Consider the following 26,510-nt stretch of genomic DNA (forward strand, 5'->3'; position numbering starts at 1 on the left):
ACTATAGTTTCAACCAACTTTTATTTTCTAGTTTTTAGCTGGGAAAAATTGAAGTGAAAAGGCATGTTTTTTAGGCCATACAGCTTAATGGCTATAGCTTAGCTTTATATGCATTTGTTCTTGGTGGTGCTGGATGGCTTTAAAAGAGGATTAGGCAAATTCATGGAGGAGAGAGCTATCAATGGCTATTGTTGAAGGCAGCAATGCTTCTGAATACCAGTTGCTGGAAACCACAGGAGGGAGAGTGTTTTTGTGTTCTATTCCTGATGGGGAGGGGTTTCTCACCAGACATCTGATTGGTCACTGTGAGAACAGGATGCTGGAGTTGATGGGCCATTGGCCTGATCCAGCAAGTTCTTCTTATGTTCTTAAAAGTTTTGGCGGGAGGGGGAATGCAAAGGTTTTCCTCCTCCCTTCTTTTAGAACTTTTTTCAAATTAAAAAAACAACCTTTGGGGAAAATTTGCCTTTTAATATATTGATAAATCCCAGTTTCTGAGCAGCTTAATCACAGGAGTGACACCAAAGGTCAAAATTCCTATCCAGAGACACCTTCACTAAACCCACCCAGCAACATGCAACCCCCCACCCCCACCCCCCGCTGTTGGAAAAGGCCCCTCCCACCTGCCTATCAACCAGTTCCCAACACCAACACACTTGCTTACATGCATGGGTCCACATGCAGCAGAGGAATAGCATGCAAAAATCTACTTCAACATAGAACCCATCACCCCAGATCAGTGTACACCTGTACATGCATGCAAGGAATTGAAAATGTTCTTTTTTCCATCAGGTTTCTAGAGATGTAGTAAACTAGAACTGCCTTTTTCTAAGTGGAGGTGAGGAATGCTGTTGAAATTTTGAATTGCTGTAATATAGCTGCTTTAATGTTTTCTGGTGGTTTTAATGTATTTATTGTTGTAAGCCCACCCTGAGATTACTTGATGGTGATATGTGGGATAGAAGTTTTACAAAAAAATTAAAATAAATGCATCATCACTGAATAAAAGCTATGTTGCCTAATATTATCTGGAGGACTTGTTAAACTAATGGAATAATTTTAACTCTGGCCAGAAACAAGGGGAGGTGTGTATCCCTTTACCTTTTAATGATATAGCTGCCTCACCCATTGAAAAAATGGGGGGGGACATTGTGTTCCCTCCCCTATAGAAAGTCACTAGGGCTGGAGATTGACTGAACAATATGGGGAGTCAGGGTCAACTATAGCTCCCTAAGTTGAGTCAAAAAAAGAGTGAGATTTCCTATGGATCCACTGATACGGCCACCTCGGTGCCTTCCTGATGAAGCATAGGAAAAGAAAATACTTTTGTAATCCTTTCCAAATGCTTATCTTAAAGCTATGGGACTTGCTCTCACAAGAGGCAGTGATAGCCACCAACTTGGACAGCTTGAAAAGAGGGTTAGAAAAATTCATGGAGGCGGCGGCTCTGGAGGCAATAACCCTTCTGAATACCAGTTGCTGGTAACCTCAGGAGGGCAGCGCTCATGTCTTCCTTGCAGATTTCCAACAGGCATTGGGTTGGCCACTGTGAAAACAGGATGCTGGACTAGATAGGCCAATAGTTCGACTGCAGACTGGCCATATTTATTTGACTCCAGGAAGTCCTTCAAGAGGCAGGAATATTCAGGGCACCATTCCAAGGATATATGTGCCACTTGTACATGGAAACATGCTGCATTCCTTTGTGTGATCCCCATAATATTATGTTTTCTATGGTAATGGTTAGAATTAAGAGATTAGTCTTTTTGTGTATGTTTTTCTTTTATATATATATATATATATTTGTCTTTTTTATATTTTTCTTTTCTTTTTTTCCTTTATTGGATGTAAATGAGTAAAATTTGGTTATGATGTTTTTTCTTTTTTGTTATTAATGGGAAATGAATAAAATTTATTTTTTTAAAAAAAAAATATTATGCTTTCACCACATATAATGCCTCTAATTTCAGGACTTCCAAGAGTGAAGTCAAGGACACCACTGGGGTGAGTACTAAATCTGACCCCCACACCACAAATTACCCCAGTGTCTGATGTGAAGGAAAAGATTCCCCACTTCTCTGTTATGTCACCGAACATCTTCTCCAGTTCTATGTTATATCCAGTCGATCTTTGCTCCACAGAAATCACTGAGAGCCACTTAGGGTTGATCCCTCTTTATTAGCAGAGGCCATTTTTCCATCTTGCTAGAGTGCAGCAAAGCCTAGGAAATGGCTTTTATACATCATGCTGCTTTGATTCTTAGTCTCTGAGGTGTATATAGGAGCTGAAGACTTGTAAAAAACCAAAGACATGTCTTGTACAGCATCAAAAAAATTGGCACCCAACATCTTCAAAGAATACCATCCTAGGCTGGACCTTAATATGGCTCCAGGCCCAGATAAAAATATTTCCAATCCAAACTCTTAACCCAAATTGGAACAGCTTATTTTTGATGCTTCTATCATTTGCAACATATCCATTCAATTGACACTGAAATCTTTCCAGATCTTTTTCTTTTATCATGAACACCTTATGTTGTATTGTAGTATAAAATAGTCTTGCTTGCAGTTTTCTGGTTTTGTGTCTTTCACATTTGTTTGGTTTTCATTATGTAAGAAAACTCCCCTCTTTGTGATTTTTATTATTATTTTATTTTAGTTGAATGTTTTGCAGAAGAAACGTACAGCACAATTTATTCATTTATTTAGTTTTGTCCATCAACTTTGGTTAATGATCAGCGGCCACTCATCAACCTAGCGAGATCTGAGGGTTCTTGCAAACAGATCTGAGGGCTCTTGCAAATCTGCCTTCTTGACTGACATTTTGCTGAGCCAGATCAATATCTTCAGTACATATGCTCTACACCAAGAGCCAAGGATTAGGTCCAAAAGCTTGGTTATTATGAAGACATATAACACAAGGCAAACATATTCAGATATTGTGCATTGTCATTAGGTTACATACCTCTGTACTTTCACCAGTCTCCATTGTTTAGGAATTTCTAGGTGTTTGATGAGCCTAATGAAGAAATCTAGGATTTCCTCACTGAAGTTTTATCTGGGAAATGATTGGAGGTGAATAAAGCATGCGGGACAATTTGCACTCATCCAAGCTTCATCTTTCTTTTCTGGCATGCATGCGTTTGGAAAAGGAAGGAAAATACTACCTATTTGGTGCCTGGGTGATGGCACTGCAGACGGGTTATCAGAAGAGATCTCCTGTCCGGGGGCATCCTCACGCGGAAAAAGAGGGAAGACAGAGAACAGGTCAGCCACACCCAACAAGCAATCCAATGGGGAGAAGTATCAAGCAGGCAAAGCGTAGCAGGAGCAGAGTTGACTGCCTTGGAAGGGAAGCTGAAGCAGAACTGGAAGGGCCATAGCTTAGCAGCAGAGCATCTGCTTTGCATGCAGAAAGTCCCGGGTTCAATCCCCAGCATCTGTGGTAGGGCTGGGAATGTTCCCTGCCAGAAAATCTTGGAGAGATGCTGCCGGTCAATGTAGACAATACCGAGATAGATGATGGGGAGATGGTCTGACTCAGTATACTACAGCGTCCTATGTAGCTGGGCACATGCCAGATGCCTTATGAGTCTAAGGCTGAAAGGTCACATTGGCCCTGTCTGAGCTTAAAATAATCTAAAAGAAAATTGGGGGAGCCGATTCCTCTCCATCTCAGCCCATGGGACAGGTCTGAGCCAGTATCCTGCTAGGCAAGGGGAAATGCAGATATGCAAGGGTTGCGGCAGCAGGGCATGCCATAAATAATATTGCAGCATGAATGTGGGATGAAGGAAATGAACAATACTATTTAGGTCTATCTATTCGGAACAATCTAAGTCTATCCATCCTACGACAAACTTTATTGTGGGTTGGTTATCTAATCCCCCTCAATAATAAACAAAAGAACAAAACACAGAAGCAACCAGAGACTATTCTCTGCTACCTTACTACCCAACACATGTCTGAATCTGGGGGATGCTACAAGAATCAGCATCTAAGACTGAAAGCTATACTTACTTGGTAATCAGCCCCATGATATGCCATAAGGATGCCTATGACCCAACTATAAGGTTCCCTACCCTAAAGTGCTCAACAGATCATTAATAATACTATCACCAGTCCTCTGCAGCATGGGTGCGCATTGAGTTCTTAGAAGTATATCCAGGCTGAGGGGAGCATGTAAGCATGACCCAAATCCCTACTTCACTGGAGTGGTCGGACAACACCTTTTTATCAAACCTCAGTGCGGTAGCACCCAAATGAAGATGCTTGTGCCCTAAAATGGATCCTTGCTTTGTTAGTAATCTGGGATCTGACAGCCCATCCAACACCACTGGTGCCAATAAAGCTTTCCAGAGGGCAAGCTCAGGCTTCTTCTCAAGGTGACACTATAGAGAGAAAAGAGGGTCCCTGTGCACACATCTGAGCCAGAGGCAGGCAAGATGCCCAGACAAGCATACTTCAAAGCTCATCTGTTTCTAATGGAGCCACAGCACCTCTAGCTAAACATTCTTCTTTTCTCTACCCCCTCTATGGGGCAGGCAGGAATGTTTGTAAAAAAACAACCCCACATATCAATAGTTTCCGGTTCTTAAAACATCCCTGTCCCATTTCAGTCCCATTTATTCTCATTAAGAGGGCATAGATACCATAGCACACCCTTGGGACATCTGAACTAGAGCTTTATGGTGCTATTTCAACAAGCAGTAAGTAGCAGGCATGCAGTATAATGGAAGAGCCCTCTAAAGGGCTGCCTATAAACAAAATGATTTAGGAATGTAACATATGGATTGGTCGGTTTTTGTTCACATCATGAATCTTATTGGGTCTACTAAGATTTGTTTTGCATAGGTAGGAAGACCTCTCAAGCACCCCAATTCGAAGCTAGTGTTTCTAAACTCTCCCTCATTGATTTTCAATGTCCCTGATTTATTTATGCTTTTTTTAAAAAAAAGGAAACATGATGTTGTGTATTAGATCACATTGTTTAGAGACTTGGGATCCGTATCCCTCATTCAAAAGGGAAACTGAATGTGTGAGTCTGCACATGTACATATATTGACTCAGTCTTGGGCTGTTACATCAAAAAGCAACTTGGTGGTCCAGGCAAGATAGACGGAGCTTTCAGCTCTTCTTTGATCGTCCCTCAAAACTAACTCACAATAACCAATGTGTGACACCCTTCCAGCAATGTGGAGTGTTGCAGCTACTCCTAGAACAGTGCCACGGCCCTTAGGATGTGATGCCAGAAGTTGGGAACAACTTCTCCTCTTTCCTGCAATGTCCCTTGCATTGATGGCATGTTTACATCACCTCTGGTCTCCCCACCTGCTCCCCCCAGATCTAGTGCAGCAGGCCAGAGAGCTGCTGCTGTTGCCCTGGTGCGAGGAGGCATCACCCACCATCAGGACAGAAGGATGGTTTCTGTGACTAAGGGGCAAATGCTCAGGCTTTCCTTCCAAAGTGGGGCTGGCTGAAGAGGCACATGCATTTCAAATAATCTGCAGCTGCTATACCTCCCTTGTTAGTTGAATCATGCAGGAATTCAGACCTCTGGCAAGTCTGAGGAGCAGAGGCAGACCAAGTAGCTTTAGGCTGTGACATGAGCCTCAATCAGCAAAAGAGGATGTGCCACTCCAGCATATTGGAAAAATTCAGCCACTCACTGGATAATAGGCATGAAACTGAGCCCCTGTGGTGTATTGGTTAGAGCAGCCATCCACAACCTGATGCCCTCCACATATTTCAGACTATAATGTCTGTGCTAACTGGGAGGGATGGGAGTTGCAGTTCAAAGCACCTAGAGACCAGGTTGGGAAAGGCTAGGTTAGACTGCAGCACTTGGGTCAGGGACATCTGGGTCCAGTCATCATCCTCATATGGGGGGGGGAGCCATAATCTCTGAGGTTCATCAAGAATGACACCCCAAACTCATTGGGAGAAGGGGAAATATACATATGTAATAGATAAATATATGAACAAGGCACGTTTACAAACACCATTCCTTGTCCCGTGCAATGTTTTTGTGGGGGTGAGTGAAACTAAGTTATTTAATAATCTAAAGCATTTTCCAAGGTCAGTGTTTCCCAAGAGTGTACAGCTTGAGTAGTTGAGTTAGTCCCTTCCCTTTAAAAGGGAAGCAAATAATGCCCACTGGCAAAGCACCTCTCCTCCACCACCCGACAATGCCCTGTGCACAATTAACCATTTTAGAAATACAGTAAACAAGCAAATAAATATTGAAATCTTGTTTGGGGAAAAAAAAGTATGGAAGAGGAGCAAAATAGTTTTCAACATTTCAAAATTAAGCAAAGGGTTCCTCCTCCCAGATGCCCACCATGAGACTCCCACCCTCAGCCTTTTGATTGATCAACCATCCAGCTACCATTGTGGGTTTAATCAATGAGAACAGCAAGGGCTCCTGCAGCATTTTTCCAGCTTGTACACACAGCCTTCCTAGTAAATATGTCTGTCAACAAGACGTGCTTCCCTCTCAGATGCCGAGGCTCAGAAACAGCCTCAAAGTCCCTGCAAGCAAGCTTGAGGGACCACAGTCAAGCATCCGTAAATAATGTACTTTAGCTGCCATGCTCTTCCCTTTTGGCCAGTCCTTCCTCTGCAACAACTCCTCGGTGCTATTAGTCAGAGGGCATGAATAGCTCTCTTAGGCAGCTCCGTGGGGACCACACAGAACTGCGTTTTTTAAAAAAACAAAAAACCAGAAACTCCAACAAGAGCTCAGTCTTGTGTCTAAAGACCACTGCAGATCAATCTTTCAGTATCACAGAAGACTTCTATGAAAGAACATCTTCCAAAGGGAAATGGGAAGTGGGTGATGGTATCCCTGAATGTGCTGCTCATTACTTCCTGTTGCAATACTTAGGGACAGACAGGAAACCTGTGGCCTTTCAGGTGTTACTGGACTCTGATTCCCATCAGCCCCAACCAGCATGGCTTATGGTCAGGGATTATGTGAGCTGTAGTCCAGCAACCTCAGGAGGGCTGCATTGCATTTAAGGTCAATAACGTCCCCAGCCTCATGTCCCCCATCATCAGTATCGTGAGCAGCAGCATCAGCAATAACTATTCAATGTATTTCATACATGTCAGCAGTGGTTACAACGGCCCTGAAAGATAGTACGTCCGTGATATCATTCTCATATTGCATAGGTGTCAGGCTGAGGGTAATAGAAAAATGGCTTGCCTAAACCCAAACCTGTTGAGCTGCAGTGAGATTAGAAGTGGATACTTCTAGGTTCATGTCCAAGTCCCTTAGAGACTGCATCACAAAGGAAAGTTATCAAAATTAAAATAACCAAGTGGTGAAAGGAACGCTAGGATATCATGGTCTTGGAGAATAAGGGAATAAAGTTTTACAAAAGAGGTGTTCATATGTTGCATTCAACAAGTGTACAATCTGTGTATCTGTGCATTCAACAGTTGAGCTGTACACACATCCAGTTATTTACATGTAACATTTGACAAGTATATGGTCTGTGTAACTCGTTCATACCTCTTCATCCAGTCGCCAGTCACCTGCCCACCTTCAAGAACCAAACTCACAGGGTCATGAGCACCACAGCCTAAGAGGAGCCTAAGGCCCACTTCTGATCCTAACACACAGCTAGAGCGGAGCAGTTTCCATCTTCCAACCACACTTCTAGCTACGCATTCAAGAACATCCTGCCACCTCTGTGAGAACCTCAGCCATTTACTGACCTTAAAGGTGTATTTCCTGCTGATGTTATCCGACGGCTGAACAGCTGCAACACGAAAACTGAGAAGTGGGATGCTGCCCAAGATGCTTTCCTCCTTCTCGTCTGCATGAAGGAAGGTGGGAGATCAAAGAATTAGACACGTACGGAGGCATCCCCTTCTCTCAGCTAACAAGCTAGAAATGCTGTCGCTCTGGAAGGTTCTCACACAAATGGGCTCCTTCACCGCTATCAGTGGGAAAGAAGAATCCAAGGATTCTCCTTACTGGCAAAATAAGAGCTGGAGCATTAAGAACAACAATTGCCCCAAGTGGGCCTACACATCTACGTACCTGGGGGAAATGGCTCCTCTCCCTGTCACACCGTACCTGCTACTGTCTCTGTCTCAGGCCAGCAAGCACCCTCACACACATATCAGTTACGTTTACAGCTCACAATACTGTCTAGTTAATAATTCATCCCCACCTTCTAGATACACTGCCAGAGAGGAGTTCAGGCAACAGGCCTCTGAGAACCAAAGGTTGTGACGCAGATTTTATTTATATATATAAAATCTATACACACCCACACCCCTGTATATGTATGTATATATGAATGTACAGTAAGTCCACAACTTAAGCACATTTAACTTGTGCACATTCAGCTTTGCGAGCATGACCAAAACAAAACAAAACCAAACCAGAAAGGGGACAGGGTTCTGGGGAAAATGACTCTGACAATCCCACCCACCATTGAACCCAGTGTGTTTTGACTATATGTGATTTTGGTTTAGGTATGATCCCTGGAACGTAACCCCCACGTACATTGTGGGTTTGTGACAGATGGCTGGGGAACATGTGGCCCTCCAGATGCTGTTGGACTACAACTCCCATCATCTCTGACCCTTGGGTTTTGCTGGCTGGAGATGATGGGAGTTGGAGTCCAACAAGTAGGGCAACGAGTCCTCCATCCCTGAATACTGACACTTACATACACACACATACCAATATTGGAAGATGAAAATGCACTGGAATTCTGAATTCTCATTGGGCATTTTTCAGTCATCCAATGACTGAAATAAACCACACACCTCATGGACTGGGGCCCCTCCACTTATAGGCACCTCACAAGCCTTTTTTTGTACCATTACAAGTTCAGTTCACTAAACTCTGGCCTGAAGGACCAGTGCCAGTCCTTTTTCAGGGGAAAGCATGATTGACAAAAGGGTGTGTGTGTGTGTGTGTGTGTGTGTGTGTGTGTGTGAATGCTAATGTCAGCACATGTCCTCTGTGTAAGAAAGAACCAATGATCCAGGCCATCTGCTCCAGAGAAATATGGCAATAGCTGTACCAAGTCTGGCCTTCAAAGACCTTCCACAGTTTATCATCACACAGCTTGCATTAGAAGTTACCATAATGCTGAGAGGAGGAAAGAGAGGCATGTTTACTAACAAACATTTTCTGCCCCATGTGTAATCTTCTCCTAAAGCTGCAAAATGCCATGCTGATGCCAGATATATGGAAGGCTATACAACCAGAGATGAGATTTCTCAGTGCATTGTCAAATCAAGTCAGAGTTGCTGTACGCATTAGCTTTAAGCATTTACCTGTTTCTCCGAAAATAAGACACCGTCTTATATTTAGTTTTGGCTAAAAACAACAACAACAACCCACTATGGCTTATTTTCAGGGGATGTCTTTTTTTCCCCCTCCTCCTCCTGCAGCGGCCGGTATTGCTGCTGAGCCTATCACTATGTCTTATTTTCAGGGTATGGCTTATATTCCTTGAACGCTTAAAAATCCTGCTATGGCTTATTTTATGACTACGTCTTAAAATAGGGGGAACAGGGTACCAGAGATTTCCACCCATTTGTCCATCTCTTCCAACAGTAAAATAAAACACTGAGAAGGGGCAGTCAGCCCTCAGATACCCCACAACATTGTCTCTCTCTGTTTGCTGAGATTCATTTTGCGCTGAAATTTTCTGAGCAAATTGGGCAACTGGAGAAAAGGCAGAATGCTGACAGTCTGCAGAACAGTCACAGGAGAAAAGGCAGAATTTTAGTGTTTTACGTGCACTCAAATAATGAGTCCCACTTCCTGGTAAACTACACTTTTTGGCCCTGAATCAGTCTTTTTTCATGTGGAAGGTGACTTTGCCAGTATCGCAGACACCCATTGGTTATTACCCATGACATCACTGTGAGACTTGTTGAAAGCTGCTTTTGTGTCTACTCATGCCAGCTTAAATGCCAGCATTTCCCCAAAGGCTGTATGCCATCTTCATCAGATGAACACATTGCTGATACAGGTCACTGGACTCCAATAGGAAAAGACCACCCAAAGCATGGAGATGAACGCAAGCTCTTGACTAACTAAAGGCATAATTTATGGCTTTGCTTTCATGCTATTTCCAGCACTTGTGAGTTACTCAAAGTGCCTACACATCAGACCTTGGTTCTTCTACATACCTTTGTAGTAGAAAAGGCAGCGATCCACCAGTACAAACCAGCGCTTATTCCATTGCTTCACCCCAGAACTCGCCTGTAAAGAGATGTTGAAAGCAAATCAAGGCCACAGCATTTATAGCACTGTATGTAATAAAGAGTTGTAGAAGTTTGAAAAACTTCCCATGAAGAGATGGAACACCTGGTACTGAGCTCAGCAGAAGCAAGGGATCATTGGAATTCTTAGGGGATTTCCAGATAAACAACCCAGAAGACCTCTGAAGTCAAGTTGAGATCCTGACAAGGTGGATGGCAGGATAGCAATGCCCAATATTCTTAGTTACAAGTGTATGTGGTACTTTGGATAAGATTCCAAGTGGAGTGGATACCAAATAGTTGAGACTTAGGTTTCACATTGTACCCTTGGCTGAGGAAAAGTTTGGGATACATTAGGAATGGAGGAAGTTGTGGTGCTGGATATTTGATGGACTCCAACTCCCCATCAGCCTCAGCTAGCATAGCCAATGTTCAGGGATGGTGGGAGTTGTGGTCCCCCAACTTCTGGAGGACCGCTGGTTCTCCATCCTAGAGTTACATGGGTGGATAGATGACGATTGGGTACCCAACAGCCTCTGTAATGTACCTGCTTGAAGAGCCAGCCACTCTTAGTCACTGCAGCGTTGGGATTCCTCTTCATTGAATTGGAGCGCTTCCCAAAAGCAATCCCCTTCCGAGAGGAGCGCGAGGCCTTTGGGAAACGAAAGAGAAAGGTTTAGGAAGGAAAGCTACTGATGGAGTGCACAGATTCCTCTGTGGAAATCGCTCACAAAACCACAACCAATTCCAGGAGAAATCACAGGATAACATAGTGTTTGTTAGGCTGAGGAATGCTGCATGGAACACTGATTTCCTAACACAGAGAAAAGGCCCGTCATATAAGAAAGATGAAGCATTCAAACCATGGGAAACCTGTATTCCAGCCTCCAAAAGTTGTTGGACTACATATCCCTGACCACAGGCCAGGCTGGCTGAAACTGATAGGAGTTGGAATCCAACAATATTTGGGGGATATCAGATTCCTCATCCATGATTTAAACCAACCCACAGTGATGTTTCCACCCCAGATTGGGTAATATTTGTTGTTTATGCTAAGAGCTCCATTAATAAAGGCAGCCATGGTTTTTTAGGCTTCTTGTCACTTATAATCTGCTGTGTTTGTCATTTATCTTTCAGGATTTCATAATGCAAGGTCAGTAATGCTGTCCCCATTTTACAGATGAAGAAAATTAAGGCCCGAATAACTTGGGCATGTTGCTCAAGCAGAACATTGCCACAAAGGGTGTGGGGGAGACAACCAAGGTCTCCATGAGAGAACAAAGCTTACCCTGCCATTTGGTCGTTCCTGAGGCAAGTCTGAAACCATGGTGTGATTGGATGATTCGCTGTTGACTGCTGCCGGCCGTTTGCTGCCTGATTTGCTTGACATGTCCAAGGCAGATCTGCAATAGAGAGACAAAAAGAGAAGCATAATATTCCAGCATATTTTGCTAGAAGGAAAGAATTGTGCTGCGTTTGTACTGGTTTGTGGGTGTGCTTTAATTCCTGCATTTTGCATTTTTAATATTCTATTTTTGCAGGTAAGCTGCCCAGATAAAATTTGTTGATGCATGACTATATACAACAAGTAAATAAATATTTTCTAGTATCTTTAGCGCATAATGCCGCCTGGTTTGTTTATATATAATGCTGTCATTTGCACACTCAAATAAAGTCACGGGCGTTTGTCTACAGTCACAATTCATTGAAATCAATGGAGCATCTTTACATCAGCTTCAACAATATCAGGAGCTACGTTGTATTATTCAGGGCTCTTCTACACTTCCACTAGCCCTGATGCGTTTCCCCAAGTAAAACCCACTGTTTACTGCTGAATCAAAGGAATCATCAAATGGCCTTTCTCCAGATGGATATTTGCTCCAAATTAGTGCTAAAGAGAAGGTATTCTGGGGGAAAGTGGGGGAGCAAAGGCACTTGGACCCACACCTAGAAAACATGGAACAAGCAGAAAAAATGTCTGGACCAATGCTTTCCAGTCATAGCACAAGCAGAAGTGTGGACAAGTCCTCAGGCTTCTCCAGCCTGGTGCTGTCCAGATGTTTTGGACTGTAGCTGGCTGGGGCTCATGGAAGCAGTAGTCATAAACATCTGGAGGGCTGCAGGTTAGGGAAGACAGGCACAAATGCTCCTTCACATCCATCAGAAGTTGCCTTGCAGCAAATCCTTGCTGTTCTTTCTTGAGCTGAATTTCTGGGGCAAGAAGAATGCCATTTGCTCTCAGGTGGCACACTTAAGCCTTCTCGGCTCCTTCTCGGCTCTCATGCTCAAAATGGGAGAGAGTACCTACCTTTGCAAGTCAAACTGGTTGTTCTCTTCTGGGATTTGGCCAGTCACTGGGTGAATAAAAGTGTTCCGTCTTTCATTATGGCTGGAAAAACAAACAAGAGAGATGGGCTATGCATTAATTAGGTGGTTCAGGTTGAAGTACACTCCCCATGTTGGCTGAGGATTCGTTAGATACCACAGAATTAATAACCTGTCCAAACAATCCATCTTTCAGAATGATCATCCAGTATCTATAACTATTCTGCAGCAGTGGATTTACATGACCAGAGGCATCAGTTAATTCAATAAACTCTCCTTTATGCAGTATTTCAATGCATGTGATGGTGTAGTGGTTAGGAGCGGTAGACTCGTAATCTGGGGAACCGGGTTCGAGTCTCCGCTCCTCCACATGCAGCTGCTGGGTGACCTTGGGCTAGTCACACTTCTCTGAAGTCTCTCAGCCCCACCCACCACACAGGGTGTCTGTTGTGGGGGAGGAGGGGAAAGAAGATTGTTAGCCGCTTTGAGACTCCTTCAGGTAGTGATAAAGCGGGATATCAAATTCAAACTCTTCTTCTTCATGTGCCACTTGATTTATAATCATTAATCAATTAATAATTTCTTATTGGTTAATTGTTTCTACTGAATTGTGAATTATTAAGACTGTTAAAGTGACGTAAAGGGAAAGAGCCACCACACAAGGCTTTCAAAAAGAAAAAGAAAACAATTCAAGGTATATAACTACATTAATAGTAGTAGTAGCAACAGCAGCAAAATAATAACAATATATCAATATATCAACAGTTAAATGAATTGGGTATACAAATAAATACAACTGAGACTCAACATTATATGGCCACAGGATTGAGTATATTGAATCCTGAGTTTGTGGGTGGGGTTGCCCCCTTAAATTTTATATAACCATCTCATTTTCCTTGTCTCCATTTCTGTTGGCACGCACCACCTGATTTCACTATGAGAGGGAGCGCCAGTGTGCAAGAAGGCCCCTTGCTTTTAAGGTCTGGCCTTTTCATTGCTACACCTGGCCCAGTGATCAATTGTGATACTATAAACGTCTCTACTTTCACTGCAGGTATAGAAATATGTTTATGTTTTCCCCTTGCTCATGTCAGAGAAGGAAATTACAATCTACCTTTGAGAATCTACAAAAGCTTTACCCCGTCATTGCTGTTTCAAATGTGCTTATAGCCTACAGAATGCTTCCAAGGAATCAACCATCAACATGTAATAGCACATACAGTTCAATGTAAGTGCTCATTTTGGGGAGCTATGCTATCACAGCAGCCAGGCACCTTATTGTCAACTTCTGTGGAGGCATATCTCAGCCTGCGCGGAGTTTTCCCCATACAGATCAGACACCGCTTGGAATAAACAGCATCTGTATTGATGGCTTTAATGAAAAGGAAGCAGCATACATAATACACCAATGAAAGACTTGCGCAGTCACCAGGAAACAAACCGTGAGCTCAGCAACCTGTGAATTTCACCCTGCCACTCAAAAGAAAGCCTTTCTCGTGGTCCCAGCTCTCTATGTCAGTTATTCAACCATACACACACAAATGCACACACCAACCACAATAATTAAAGTCTCCACAAACAGCAAGTGTGATTCAGTTTGAAATATTATCATTGCACACCTGAGGCCCAAAGGAGATTACAGTGGAGGGAGAATATTAATACAGTCCTTTTCATGCACCCACCTAAATGAGACGTCAAGAGCTACACAGCCTGGGTTTTTTTTCTGTTCAAGGGCTAAAATGGCCACTGTTTGCTGGCAGAAATCTGGAAAGAGTGCTTTGTAGCCTTCGCCAAACCTTGTGCCAGTGAAACATTTTGATAATTTGAACACTGCAAACTCTGTCTAAATGCCACTGATTTAAACCATATGCTAAAGAAGATAGGAACTCATTCTACAGGTTTGGAGCTAGTTACTGCCAGGTCAGGACTAGCCCTATACTGTAAACATTGTTGCCAATAGGAATGAAAGAAACGACCCCATCTATTTTTCATGTCTCCCAGTGAGCAACTGCAATGGTAAAATTCAAAAATGCCCCACCTCCACCATGATCTGCTGTCAAATAAGTGCCTCAATATATACCAGTATATTTTAAGTGGCACCTCTGTGTCATTTATGAAAGCACCATGGACCTGCTCTTCACAAATACATTGGTACAGAAAGCTGTCGCTCCACTGGTGCTAAAGAATGAGAGATAATTTAGCGAAAGGATGCTGCCATTGAGAGGGCTAACTAGTTAAAGCTAAGATATCATTTTCACATTGTGCAAAGCAGAGGTGGAACAGTTTTGGACAAGACTATCTTAGAATGCAGGTAGGAGGAAGTCTTATTTTTAATGTTCCTCTAATGAACCCATGTCTGTGCATCAGATTCACACCAGAAAGAAAGGCTTAGGATACCCTTATTTCTGCTAACTTCTCCACGTTCAGGGAAGATACAGACAGACACACTCACTCTATCTGGGAGTGGGGGAGAAGAGAGACAGAGACCCCCACACGGAACAACAGATCTATCCAACAACAAGACCTACCCCATAAGCATTTAGTGCTTTTCCAAATAACACTGCAGTGTACTGGCTAAAACAAAAACAGAAAATATTAAATTACAGAAGCCAAAACAAATCAGGGCAGCATCATTCTGTGATGTGCTTTTCCAGACACAGATTTTAATTAGAACATATTCTGTTATCTTGGCCTGCTGGGCATTGTTACTTCTCCGGGCCTGTTTACAAAAAATAAAAATAAAAATGTTTTCATTCCTCCCCACCCTAAGGGAGGTTGTCTAAGGCCTAGTGTGTGTGTTTATGCCCTGATCTCATGAACTGAGTGTGCACATGATGAACCTGTTGTGTGAACTGCGTAAGAATAAATCACAAGTTTGCCTGCACATGAGTAATTCCACACAATTTGTCCCTTACACAAAGGAAGCCTTTCATCACCACTCGCTGCATCTTCTTTCTGTGCATTCTCTGAGCTTTTAAATGGCCAGGCATCATCTTAGGGCAAAGAATTGGCAACTCAAGTCCAGAAAAGAAGAGCACAGAAAAGAGTTTATTGCAAAGCAAGGAGCTAAACCACACTAGGACGGCAAAGAAATTCAGGGAACCTAGACATGGTTATCAGTGAGGCATGAGTGAACACAAGTGTGAAGGCCAACTTACTCAGGTTGGGCTCATGGGCTGCCATATTCTCTCTACACCCCCAGAATTACTCTGGAGCCTGACCCTTTCCCCAGGATGAACAACTTGGCAGGCTGAATATTGCTTGGCCAGCAGCTGCCCCTCCCAATCACCTTCATGGCGGCACTTCATCACTAGTTTCTAAAACAAATCCTTCCTCGTGGTGTTATGAAGGCTTTACAATATATTCCAACTACAGAAGTCTAGTCCTTAAAATCAGGAAATGATTTTCACATTTTAAAGCCAAACTTGCCATTCCTGCTAAACCTGAATTTACTTTCACTGAATTGTTTTTCTTAATTTGATAACATCCTTTCTAGGAAATGCTTATGGAGTGGCAAGTTCAACCACAGCACCCTCCACCCTTTCCCCAAAGCCAGTTGTGGGTAGGGTTATAAAACCCAAGATCAACATAAAACAGAGTAGGTACTGCCAATCTCAGCAAAGCTTCTGAACCACTTGCAACTTATGAAAGGGGTTAACTTCTGTGTGCTAAAGGAATGCTGAAGGCTGGTGGTATTTATCTAATAACTGTGTTGTTGTTGTTTTTTAAAAACAAAAACTGAACATGGGGGTGCATGCAAGCAGCGAAGCAGAGCAGGGCTAGTCTTTAAGCATTATCAATTCCAACCCCACCCCACCCCAAGCAAACAACATACCATTTGAGCTCCCTGCCCCTTAACTTATTTTCACAACCCAGCTGCAGAACTCAGACTCAGGTTCATTATAGCAGACAGGCACAAGACCAGTTAGCTCACAGGAGAAAGATGCTTTGAGGGTGAAGCATCCATAAGCCGAAGTGGGGGAGGGCAGAGACCATGGCAATCAAGGCGATCCTGCTGGCTTCAAGGAGCTTTGGACTAAGACCACAGAAATTTCCTGGAGCAGATTAAACGCAGGTGCTGGGTAACAAGCTGTAACTGGCTCACCTTGCTCTGAGCTGAATGATACTATCTCTAGAGTACGAAATGAGACCATGAATAGCATTACATAACAAAACAGCAGGAGTTGTAAGGAAAAGTGCATAGGAGGCCATTCCTTACTCAGAGCCTGATACAGGAACTACCTAATAAAAGAAACAAGAGGAGACCAACATGGAATTGAGAGATGAGGCAGGAGGTAGATTTAAAAAGAAGACAGCCTTTTTCATGCCCCCTTCTGCTTACCCCAATTTCAGTGCCTGCCTCCCATTCCCACTTCAACTTCTGCCATCTGTCTCCTCCCGTTCTCACCTAATTTTTCTCCACAGCCCTCTGCCTCCCAATCACCCACCCTGAGAACATAATAAGAGCCTGCTGGGTCAGGCCAACAGCCAATCTAGCCCAGCATCCTGTTCTCATAGTGGCCAACCAGATGCCTGTGGAGAAACCCACAAGCAGGACCCAAGCAGAAGAGAAGAGCACTCTCCCCTCCACATCTTCTTCCAAGGCACATCTTCTCCATCACCAGAATAACAAACCTGTTTCCTCCCTACTCACCCCTCAAAACAGTTCCCTCCTCCCCTTACTTCCACTGGCATTTTGGGGTAGTGGATCTCAACTCTTTAAAGGCACTCTCTTCTGCCCTTTCTTGGTCTCCCTCTCCTCTGCCTATTGGTATGCATGCCTCAGCATCCGCATGCAGACAGCAAGGCTTGTAAATTGATAGAAAATTTAATGTGCTGGTCTAAAACAATGCAAAGTGATCAACCATCTCAGAAAAAACAGCTGTTGAGAAATATCCCACAGATGAACTGCCAGAGGCCATGTTTTCTCTGCTCGCCACCTTGGGATTATCTCCCTCCCAGAAGCTCCCTAGTCTCCTGACATTTTGTGGCCAATGCAGTTCTTCATTACCGAAGCGAACACTTAAGAACCAAAGAGCTACAATTTTGACTAGTTGATTATGGTGGATTATACACCTCCTTGCAGCATTATTTCAGCCTTAAATTGGCTCCTGACCAGTGCTGGAACAACACTACCTGCCTGCTGACTCCAGCTCCACTGGCTTCTGTCCAGGGTCCTGACGACTTTCTTCCCATTCTCTCTTGCACTGTGAGTTCACTACGATTACTGCTGCCTCCTGCCTGCTGATCCATGATCTTGCCTATTCATTTATTTATTGCACATAAATACTCTCCCCAGGCTTATTTCACCTCTGTGGGATTTATCCTCAAACAGGAGGCATACTTCAGGAGAGCACATATATCTGAACTTGCCCTCACCCCTTCCCGAAATCGGAAGCAGTGCCCCTGCACAAATGCACTGCCATGCACAACTCAGTAATATTTAAGGTGCTCTTCCACTATTAAAGTAATAGCCTGATGAACCATTAGCCTAATCCAATATTGCACTAATTGTCTATGATTTGGGATTATCTTGGCATTTATTTGTGGTGGTATGAAACATAATGAAGGATCAAGACAGATAATGCTCTTGTAATTTTGTAGTGCACCTAGAATGCAAACCCCAAGAGAGACCGTGTTGCTGACCTCATCAGCTGAAGCTTATCCTTGGAAGCTTAAGTGACCCTGATGGCAAATATCAGATGTCCCCAAATGAGGGCACCTTCAAATGAAGTATTCATGACACAGAAATAGCATGGCAAAATCTTCCAAGGGTAAATTTACCATGTCAAAATGCAGTAAGATAAGTTCAATTGCAAGGCACAGGACAATATGAAAATCCTAGGAAGGGGTGAGGTGAAAGATACTTGTGAGCTTACCCTTCCAGGAAGTGTGGAGAGCAGTCACAGATGGGGTTCAAGAGCTCAGAAAGGTGAAATTGTGGAGATCTGAGGCTCTTTTGCAGATTCTGCTAGAAGATTTGTGTGACCTATTTCAAAACTGGCAGGTAGGTGTGTGGTGGATGTTTTCAGCTTTGCATGTAGCAAACAGGTAAGGGAAGAGAATTTCATCTTTCAATAATTTCATAGCGGTGCCAATTGCAATAAACATTGAGATTTGCAAAAGTTGGTTTCTCATCTATGCATCATTTCTAATTTTAAAAAATGCCTTTTTGGGAGGGAGGGCAGAGCAATTGCCCTGGGCTGCATCCTCTGAGATGGGCACATTAAGCATTGTTGAACAGTGCACTCCAGTTGGGGGGCAGAGTAACACTGACACTGGGTACGATGAGGAGGAGGAAGTAACTCAATTGCATATTCTGCTTCCTGGACTTCTGAGGGTTCTAATATGTGGCTGGTTTTACCTCTGGTATGCCACAAGAATATGCTATCCACCACCTGTTAATTCAAGATAAATTTCCATCATAGTTGTCAGGATGCCCACATCTCCATTTTACTTTCAGGAATTGAGGCCCAAAGCACATGAAGCAACTTTCTCCAAAGCTACTGTGATGGTCTATTTTGAGGTCTTCCATTTCCCAGCCCAGCATCTAAATTAAAGGTTTCTGCTTTGTCTATTTCTACAGATATATGACCCCCCCCCCCAGTTCCTTTGCCTAGTAGAGATGGGTCTAGGCTACGTTATCCAAATGGTTCATCGCCTTGCACAATGTCAACATGCAAGCCAAGAATATATTGCAACTGTGTTTTGAGTAGGATAAATAAGCCTTGTCACTAAACCCAAGTTCCCAAAGTACACAGAGTTTCAGTAGAAAGCATGAAATCACATCAGCAAAGTTTTTTTAAAATAAAAAAATAGCCAATACATAATTCCATTTCATGTTTTGTTCCCACCAATTCAATTAAGACATTTTTATTAGTTCATACCCCAAATAAATAATGTTGCATTTAAATTGAGAAAATAAAGGAACAAAAGTCCCCAAAACAGATTTTTTAAAAAAATAATAATGGGGTGGGGGGAAATGAAACAGTTATGTTTATGCTAGTACACTTGAAAAATGAGTTACAGCATAGCTAGTGACCATGTAAGGATGGCAATGAGACATACAAGAGGCAGAGTCTCGCTTCCTAACTACAGAAACAAGCCAGCATGATGGGGGTGTTTCATATGGGAAGAGAGGCATAAAGTTTTGACTTGGACAACATCAGTCCATACCCAGTACCAAATTCAGAGGGAGAACTAGTGTTTGTACCTGTTAGCACTGTGTTCTGCAACAATGTCAGATCAGAAACTCTTGCTTGAACCCATCACCATTCCCAATTAACAACAAAGTACCTACAATAGTGTTCGCCCACATCCATTATTTGTTCCCCTTGCTTTTACCATCCTGCTTCTCCCTTGTGACTTTCCCCATTATTAAAACTTTAAAGTGTATGGTCCTTGGGGCAGGGGCCTGTCTTTTTATTCACTTGTAAAGAAGCCAGGTATCTTGAAGGTACTGTACTATATTATTACTACTACTGCTATTTATGAGGGCTATTGCATGCATTATAATATTTCTTAGCTATGGTGTAAATTTACCTGGCACTCTACCTTCAAGTACTGTTTCATTTCTAAACTGGAACACGGTAGCAAAGAGACTCAATTTGAGCACACATTACAAAGCCTTGTGAAAACTAACTTTCCTGGAGCAGCCGAAACCACCCAGAGTGTTATTCATGGACAGGTATAGCCTGTGAGACTTTTTAGAGCCATTGCACTGTTTTGCTTCCAGCCTTTATTCAGAAGGGTTCTTTAATCAGTTCAGCCAGAAGCAGGTTTGCCTTTTATTCTCGGGCTCCCTCCTCCTCCCTTCAGAATCCTTTGTAGTTGTGTGTGGCTTCTGCACCTCCTGCTGGCACTCATCCAACCACCTCCTTCTCCACCCCCCCCCCAGTTCCAGCTTTCAGGGTTCAGCACTAACACCACCGAGCTAACTTCCCCAGAACCGCCTTAAATATTCCCTCCCCAGCAGCTGCCTCTCCTGGTCCTATTCCACAAACTCCTGAGTTAAGCATCTGCTACCCCAGCACTGCAATGCAGCAGTCACTGACCAAAATGAAGTTCCCAATGAGCCATCCTTTGAAACACATGAGCCCCCAGAGCAAGAATGACAAGGCCGCGACCCCGCTGCCTCTTGCAGCATCACCTGGAAAATCCTACCTGACCCGACGGTCCGCTCGGAACTTGAGCATGGTGGCAAAGTCTCAGCTGCGATCCCTGCCTGCAACCATGTCCCTGGAAGGTGGGTGAAAGGTAAGTCTTCCCAGAGCACAGCCGGTTCCCCTATGCCCTTAGGAAATGTGCCATAATGGAAAGTCCTGTGCCGGCAAGGATAGGGATGTGGTGGTCCAGTATGCCTCCCCCATCTTTAAACTTCTTTACTCTCCTTGAGTTCAGGGAAGGCAGCAGCTGCTTTCGGTCTTTCTGTTCTGATTTCTGGGCAGGCAAGAGAGAGAGGGAGAGGGAGGGAGAGGGAGAGATCTGCTGCCTCTCCCTCTCTCAGGCACCAGGGTCTATCTAACCTAGTCCAGCCTCATCATTCAAACAATGCTCTCAGCCTCACATGCAGCAATAGCAGCAGCCAGCAGGCATTGCAAAGGAGTGCAGGGGGGGTGGGGGTGGAGAGAGTGAGCGATTTCAAGCTCAGTTCCCCCAAGGAGAGAAAGGTGAAGGGTATACGGACACCGGCATGTGTCCAAACACACACACACACACAGCAGGTGCAGCAAGAGACAGCTTGTGCTTTAACCTGATCAGAGTGTTTTAGGAAGAAGGGCTTTTTTGTAAAGGCTGAAGGTGAAGAGCATAAAATGCTGGCATTTCCCTTAGCAAAAGAATCTTAGGGACTAATAGGGAGCAGAGCTCTATAGTTTTAGAAACTCTGTCTGACTGATCTCCTCTCTTAAGTACGCTACAACGATGATGCCCATAAATAGATTGCGACTATCAAATGGATATTTGGTTCTGAAACATGCCATTTCCATCCCGCCCTTTATCTAAGACTCGGTGTGAGCTGCAACACCTTCTTAAAAATCAAGAAAGAAACACAAAAGAAACACCATATGAAACAGCTCATTTAACAGACGCACAGAAAATATTTTTTGCTGCTGGCTTTGTTCAGGTTTGCCACCGAGATTTCCTCCTTGATCCTGTCTTGCCTCACTAATGCTCCTTTAATGTCAAGTGGTCCTAATGCCCTTAAATTGCTCTCCATGCTGGCTTATTAGGCCATATTGGTTTTGATTAGGCTAAGGCAATTTAATGCTGCATGAATCTGAAAAGTTCAGTAATTGCATTATTTGTACACTTTGTCAGTCTTCCTCCTGGACCCATAATCTAACTACTAATGCCCTTCCCTTCCCTTATTTGTTATATGAAAACTCTGCACTGCTTTTTGACCCATAACGGTCCTCCAAGCCACTAATAACCCACAGAATAAAAATGTCTAAAAGAATAAACAGCAGGACCATCTCAGGATCAAAGCACATATCATAAATAACAAAGACCCATGGGCAGAGAGCAGCAAGCATTTGCACTTCCAACCAGAAAAGTTTTACAATAGGAAGGTTATATTAACAAATCTTCAAAATGGAAAATGTCTTTTACAGTTGACTGCTGACAGAGGAAGCATATTCTAGACTGCCTGCTATCCAGGCATTATCATCCTAGATGTGCAGGCCCTGACTGTCAGGCTACAAGCCTATGCACATTTATTTGTGACAAAAAAACCACTGCACTTAGTGAGATTTCTGAACAACTATGCAACAAATAATATGCTTTCTATGCCTGGCTGGGTAGAAAGTCTAGGTTTGCCAGGCCACTCACATTCTACTAACTCAAAGCTAAGAATTCCTGCAATATACTAGATCCTGTTCTTCAGATGACACCTTTAGTTACATTATGTCTTGAGAGTAACCTCTGCAATGATCTTGATGTTGATGGTGTATCTCATTTTTCTTTCAAAATCAAAGCAGCCAACAGGCAAGAAATATCAAAACACAAACAACGAACAAAACAGTAGCAATAAAATCAACCTGCGAACAGCATCAAGCAAGCAGAATCCAACCAACAGCAACAGGAGTGCACAAATATGAGAGAGAGAGAGAGAGAGAGAGAGAGAGAGAGAGAGAGAGAGAGAGAGAGAGAGAGAGAGAGAGAGAGACCAACAAAAAAGTGAAACAGCTGTCTTAAAACCTGGAGATGGAAGGCTAGCAAGTGATGGGGCCAAGAAGGCGTCCCTTGGGGGAACATTTTATAACACTTGCGCTGCTTCTGGAAAAGCCCTGCCTGGTTCTCTTCTGCACAAGGGTGAACACAGAACAAGGTTTCTGATTATGCATGGAAGACACACATAGGAGAAGGCAGAGCTTAAGGTGCTCAGATTCCAAACATTTAGACCTACAAAGGTAAGAACCAGCATCTTAAATGAGGTTCAGAGGCATTTAACCCCAATTTTACATCCAACCCTTTTGCTACTAGGGTGTTGATTGGGAATGGAAGGATAGAAGCATATGACTCAAATTTTGTATTGTTTCCTATGGTTACCTGTTTATTTTCTGGACCAGAATGTGGGGTGGGACAACTACACTAGCTCCTGGAAGGTGTGTCACTGTTGCAAGGCAGTGGTGTAAACTGGAAATGTAAGCCAGTGTTCCTGCCTGTGCGTTTGCACCACACTGATTTCCCGCAGCCTGTCTCCTCTTCCTCCTGGCAATCAACAGTTGGCCATCTTCTGGGAAGCTGACATGAATGCACATGGTAAGGGCACAGTTGACTTACCAACTTAAGCAGGTGAAAGGCACCCCTAGTCATTGCTACCACCTTCCTGGCCTTCCTAAAACAGTGTCAGGTCAAGGAGCTTCCCCAAACTACTAACCCGTATCTTGAGGAAGAGTGCAACCCCAGCCAAAGCAGACTATATACGTCTCCCAGGATTGACTGATCCCCATCAGACACGAGACATCTGTCATACTATACAAAAGATAAAACCTAGAAATCAGCTGCAGGGTCCCAGGCATAGCTGCCAAGTTTTCCCTTTTCTTGTGAGGAAGCCTATTCAGCATAAGGGAAAATCCCTTTAAAAAAGGGATAACTTGGCAGCTATGGTCCCAGGGTGTGGACTGAAGGCATTTAGGGCCAGCACCTTGCTGAAGCTAAGCAGGCCTGGGTCTGGTCAGTGCCTGGATGGGAGACCTCCTGGGAACCAGATGCACACTGCCTTGGGTTCAATGCCAAAAGGAGGGTGGAATGTAAATGCAAGACAATAAGTAAATATAAAGCCCTCAAATTGTATAAACCTCCCAATCATAAACATGTTTTCTCAGAAGCAGGTTGCCTAGTAGTAATTAACCGAAATGAGCCACCATGAAATCACTGGATTAAACCAATATCAAGAAGAAAATTGATTGGTCTCACTCTGCCCTCATAACAATCGAACCAGTCAGACTTAAGGAAGGCAAAGTGGGCATGAGGATTCTCCCTCAAGCCATTCAATGATATTTGAAATTGAAATTGATGAAGGCAGTAAATCTCAGAGCTATTTCAGATATGTAAAAATGAATCTCCACCAAAATAATAATAATTAAAAATGCATATATTTTATCTTTTTTTAAAAAAAAAAAAGCTTGGTAGTATATATTGGCATTCTTCCTAAAGAAGCCTTAGTGGCACATTATCCTCTCTCAACAGAATGAAGGGGAATAGATTCATACTCTCCAGCATGTTGAATCCCAAAATTGGGTTGTGTGTCTTTCCACCCACACAAGATCGCAGAGCCCAAAACACACACTTTTTTCTGTGCTGTGCTTTTATTTATTTTATTTTATTATTTCATAAAATTTATATACCGCTTGATTGTAGGAAAACCTCAAAGCAGTTTACAAATAAAATTATCACTAAAAGCTTTCCGACTGTAATTTAAAATCTACACTGCTATAAACACAGTTCTCCTGTACATAGTTTAAAAAATGAATTGATCTAAAAAAAAAGCATTTTTACTGATTGATTTTTTAATACAAGACAGAAAGGGGGGGGTATACAGCTAGCCTACTGTACAAAGGTAAAAGTCACATTTGTCACTCTCCCCACTTTTGCCACCCTGGCATGCGGCCCCTAGAAGGTTGCATGGAAGAGTATGTGGCCCATAGGCTGAAAAAGATTCCTGGCCCACAATTTACTAACAGCACAACACTCAAAGACCTAAACAGGCAACAAAAAACCAGTTGTTTTAATCAAGAGTTTCATGAAATGCAAGATATTGCAGCAAAGGGGGGGGTGGAAAGATTGCCTTGCTAGTTTTCCTGTTTTTTGAGCGAGAGGGAGATTGGCAAATGTTCCTACAGTAGTGGTACACTGTGGGTGGACTGTACTCAGCTTCAAAATAGGTAACTTATCTTTAAAGGTCAGAAATATCTATTAGTGAGCAGCATCACTCGTCACTGACACTGGCAGGCTTACGGTACCAAATATCACATGCCACTTGGAAGTGCACTGCATGACTTAGCTGGGGGAAGAACTGTATTTTTCCCAACATCACAGTGCAGGCTGAATTCACAGGAAATGGTACATTGTGGTCTATTATTACATGAACAAGCCTCAGGCTCCTGTGTTCTCCCCCTTCGTTTCCTCTCCCAGTGCAGCTGCAAGGAGGAGATGTTGTTGTTGTTGTTGTTGTTGTTGTTATTGTTGAATTTATATACCACCCTATACCCTCAGTGTGGGGAATGGGAAACTTTCAGTTCTCTTTGCAGCTAACTGCATTTACTGTTATGTCTGAACCTGCATAAACTGTGGCTAGTCTTTAACTATGGCTTACTGATATAAATTGATTTCAAACATTGGTTTCAGAAGCAGACATTATAATAAACCATAGCTGAGATTAACCTAAGGTTACCAGACGTCCCCGTTTCCCGGGGACAGTCCCCAAATTTACAAATCAGTCCCCTGACAAAATCCATCTATTTAGAAGGAAGTTGAAAAGTGTCCCCAGATTAATTGAAAAAAATCTGGTAACCTTAGATTAACCACAGTTTAGGGTTTGGGCATAACATTAAACTGCAGTTAATCGACAACGTAAGTGAAACTTTCCAGTCACCTCGCAGAGGAGAATTGGGGCAAGGTGAAAAAACTGGGATCATTCAGTTTGTAATTTAAGGGTTAATTTTGTTAATGTTAAAGTCAGCTAGCCAAGCAGAGGGGCAAGTGGAGGTATTGCTTAGCAACCAAGCACAGTGGTATGATCCTCACCAAGGGTACCATGTGGTCTAATTGGCTGTGCAGTTCTGAGGAAGTTTTCCTCTGTATGTTTGGTTGAATGTCTCCTTGCTATGTACACGGCCAGAACTAAGAAAGACAAAACCTGTCTGTTTACTTCTTCTCAAATTATACACTGTTCTGTTCAATTTCCTCAGTAAAGTGACTTTTCTCTCTAGGTTCCACCTGCATTCTATATATGACTTTGCTAGCAAGGGGGATGTATGAGCCTAAGGCTCACTCATATAATAACAAACATAGTTTATTACTACATATGAATACAGTCACTTTTTTGTACATCCTAGGAGAAGTGTTAGACACCCTGCTTTGAGAGAACAAATCTGCATTCCCTGCAGCAGGGACAGAGAACCTGTAGCCCTTTAGATGTTGACATACTCCAACCTCCATCATCCCCAGCCAGCAGGGCTAATAGTTGGTGATGATGTGATTTGCAATCCAATATATATGGAGGGCACCACGTTGAGAAAGGGTCCCTACAGCTAATAAGTAACAACTGTGCATTTATTGAACAACAAACAAAAAAGATCATCTGGAGGAAAGACCTTCCAATAAGCCTGATTAGTTCTAGTCTACAAGCCAATAAGGAAAGGTCCTTATATTGACCCTGTTATTGGCTGCAAGCTTTCCAAAAGTAACATTTCCTAGCTCGCATCTGCAAAGGCTTTGTAGTTT

General features: G+C 43.1%; 1 protein-coding gene across 24 annotated transcripts in view; it reads right to left on the bottom strand.

The window, feature by feature from the left end:
• Window positions 1-26,510, bottom strand: part of PLEKHA6 (pleckstrin homology domain containing A6) — a 189,631-nt gene that overhangs the window by 53,664 nt on the left and 109,457 nt on the right. For 21 of the 24 annotated variants that reach the window (XM_088673386.1, XM_088673369.1, XM_088673365.1 and 18 more), the window contains 5 exons: window positions 12,547-12,627; window positions 11,527-11,641; window positions 10,786-10,890; window positions 10,167-10,239; window positions 7,722-7,822 (listed from right to left, as the gene is read on the bottom strand). In XM_088673386.1, coding sequence (XP_088529512.1) covers window positions 7,722-7,822; window positions 10,167-10,239; window positions 10,786-10,890; window positions 11,527-11,641; window positions 12,547-12,627 — 475 coding nt within the window. The other 3 variants (XM_088673375.1, XM_088673374.1, XM_088673385.1) reach the window with 3 other exon arrangements.

This window comes from Zootoca vivipara, chromosome 7, assembly GCF_965207765.1.
Source record: "Zootoca vivipara chromosome 7, rZooViv2.hap1.1, whole genome shotgun sequence".
In the NCBI taxonomy this organism is placed as follows: Eukaryota; Metazoa; Chordata; class Lepidosauria; order Squamata; family Lacertidae; genus Zootoca; species Zootoca vivipara.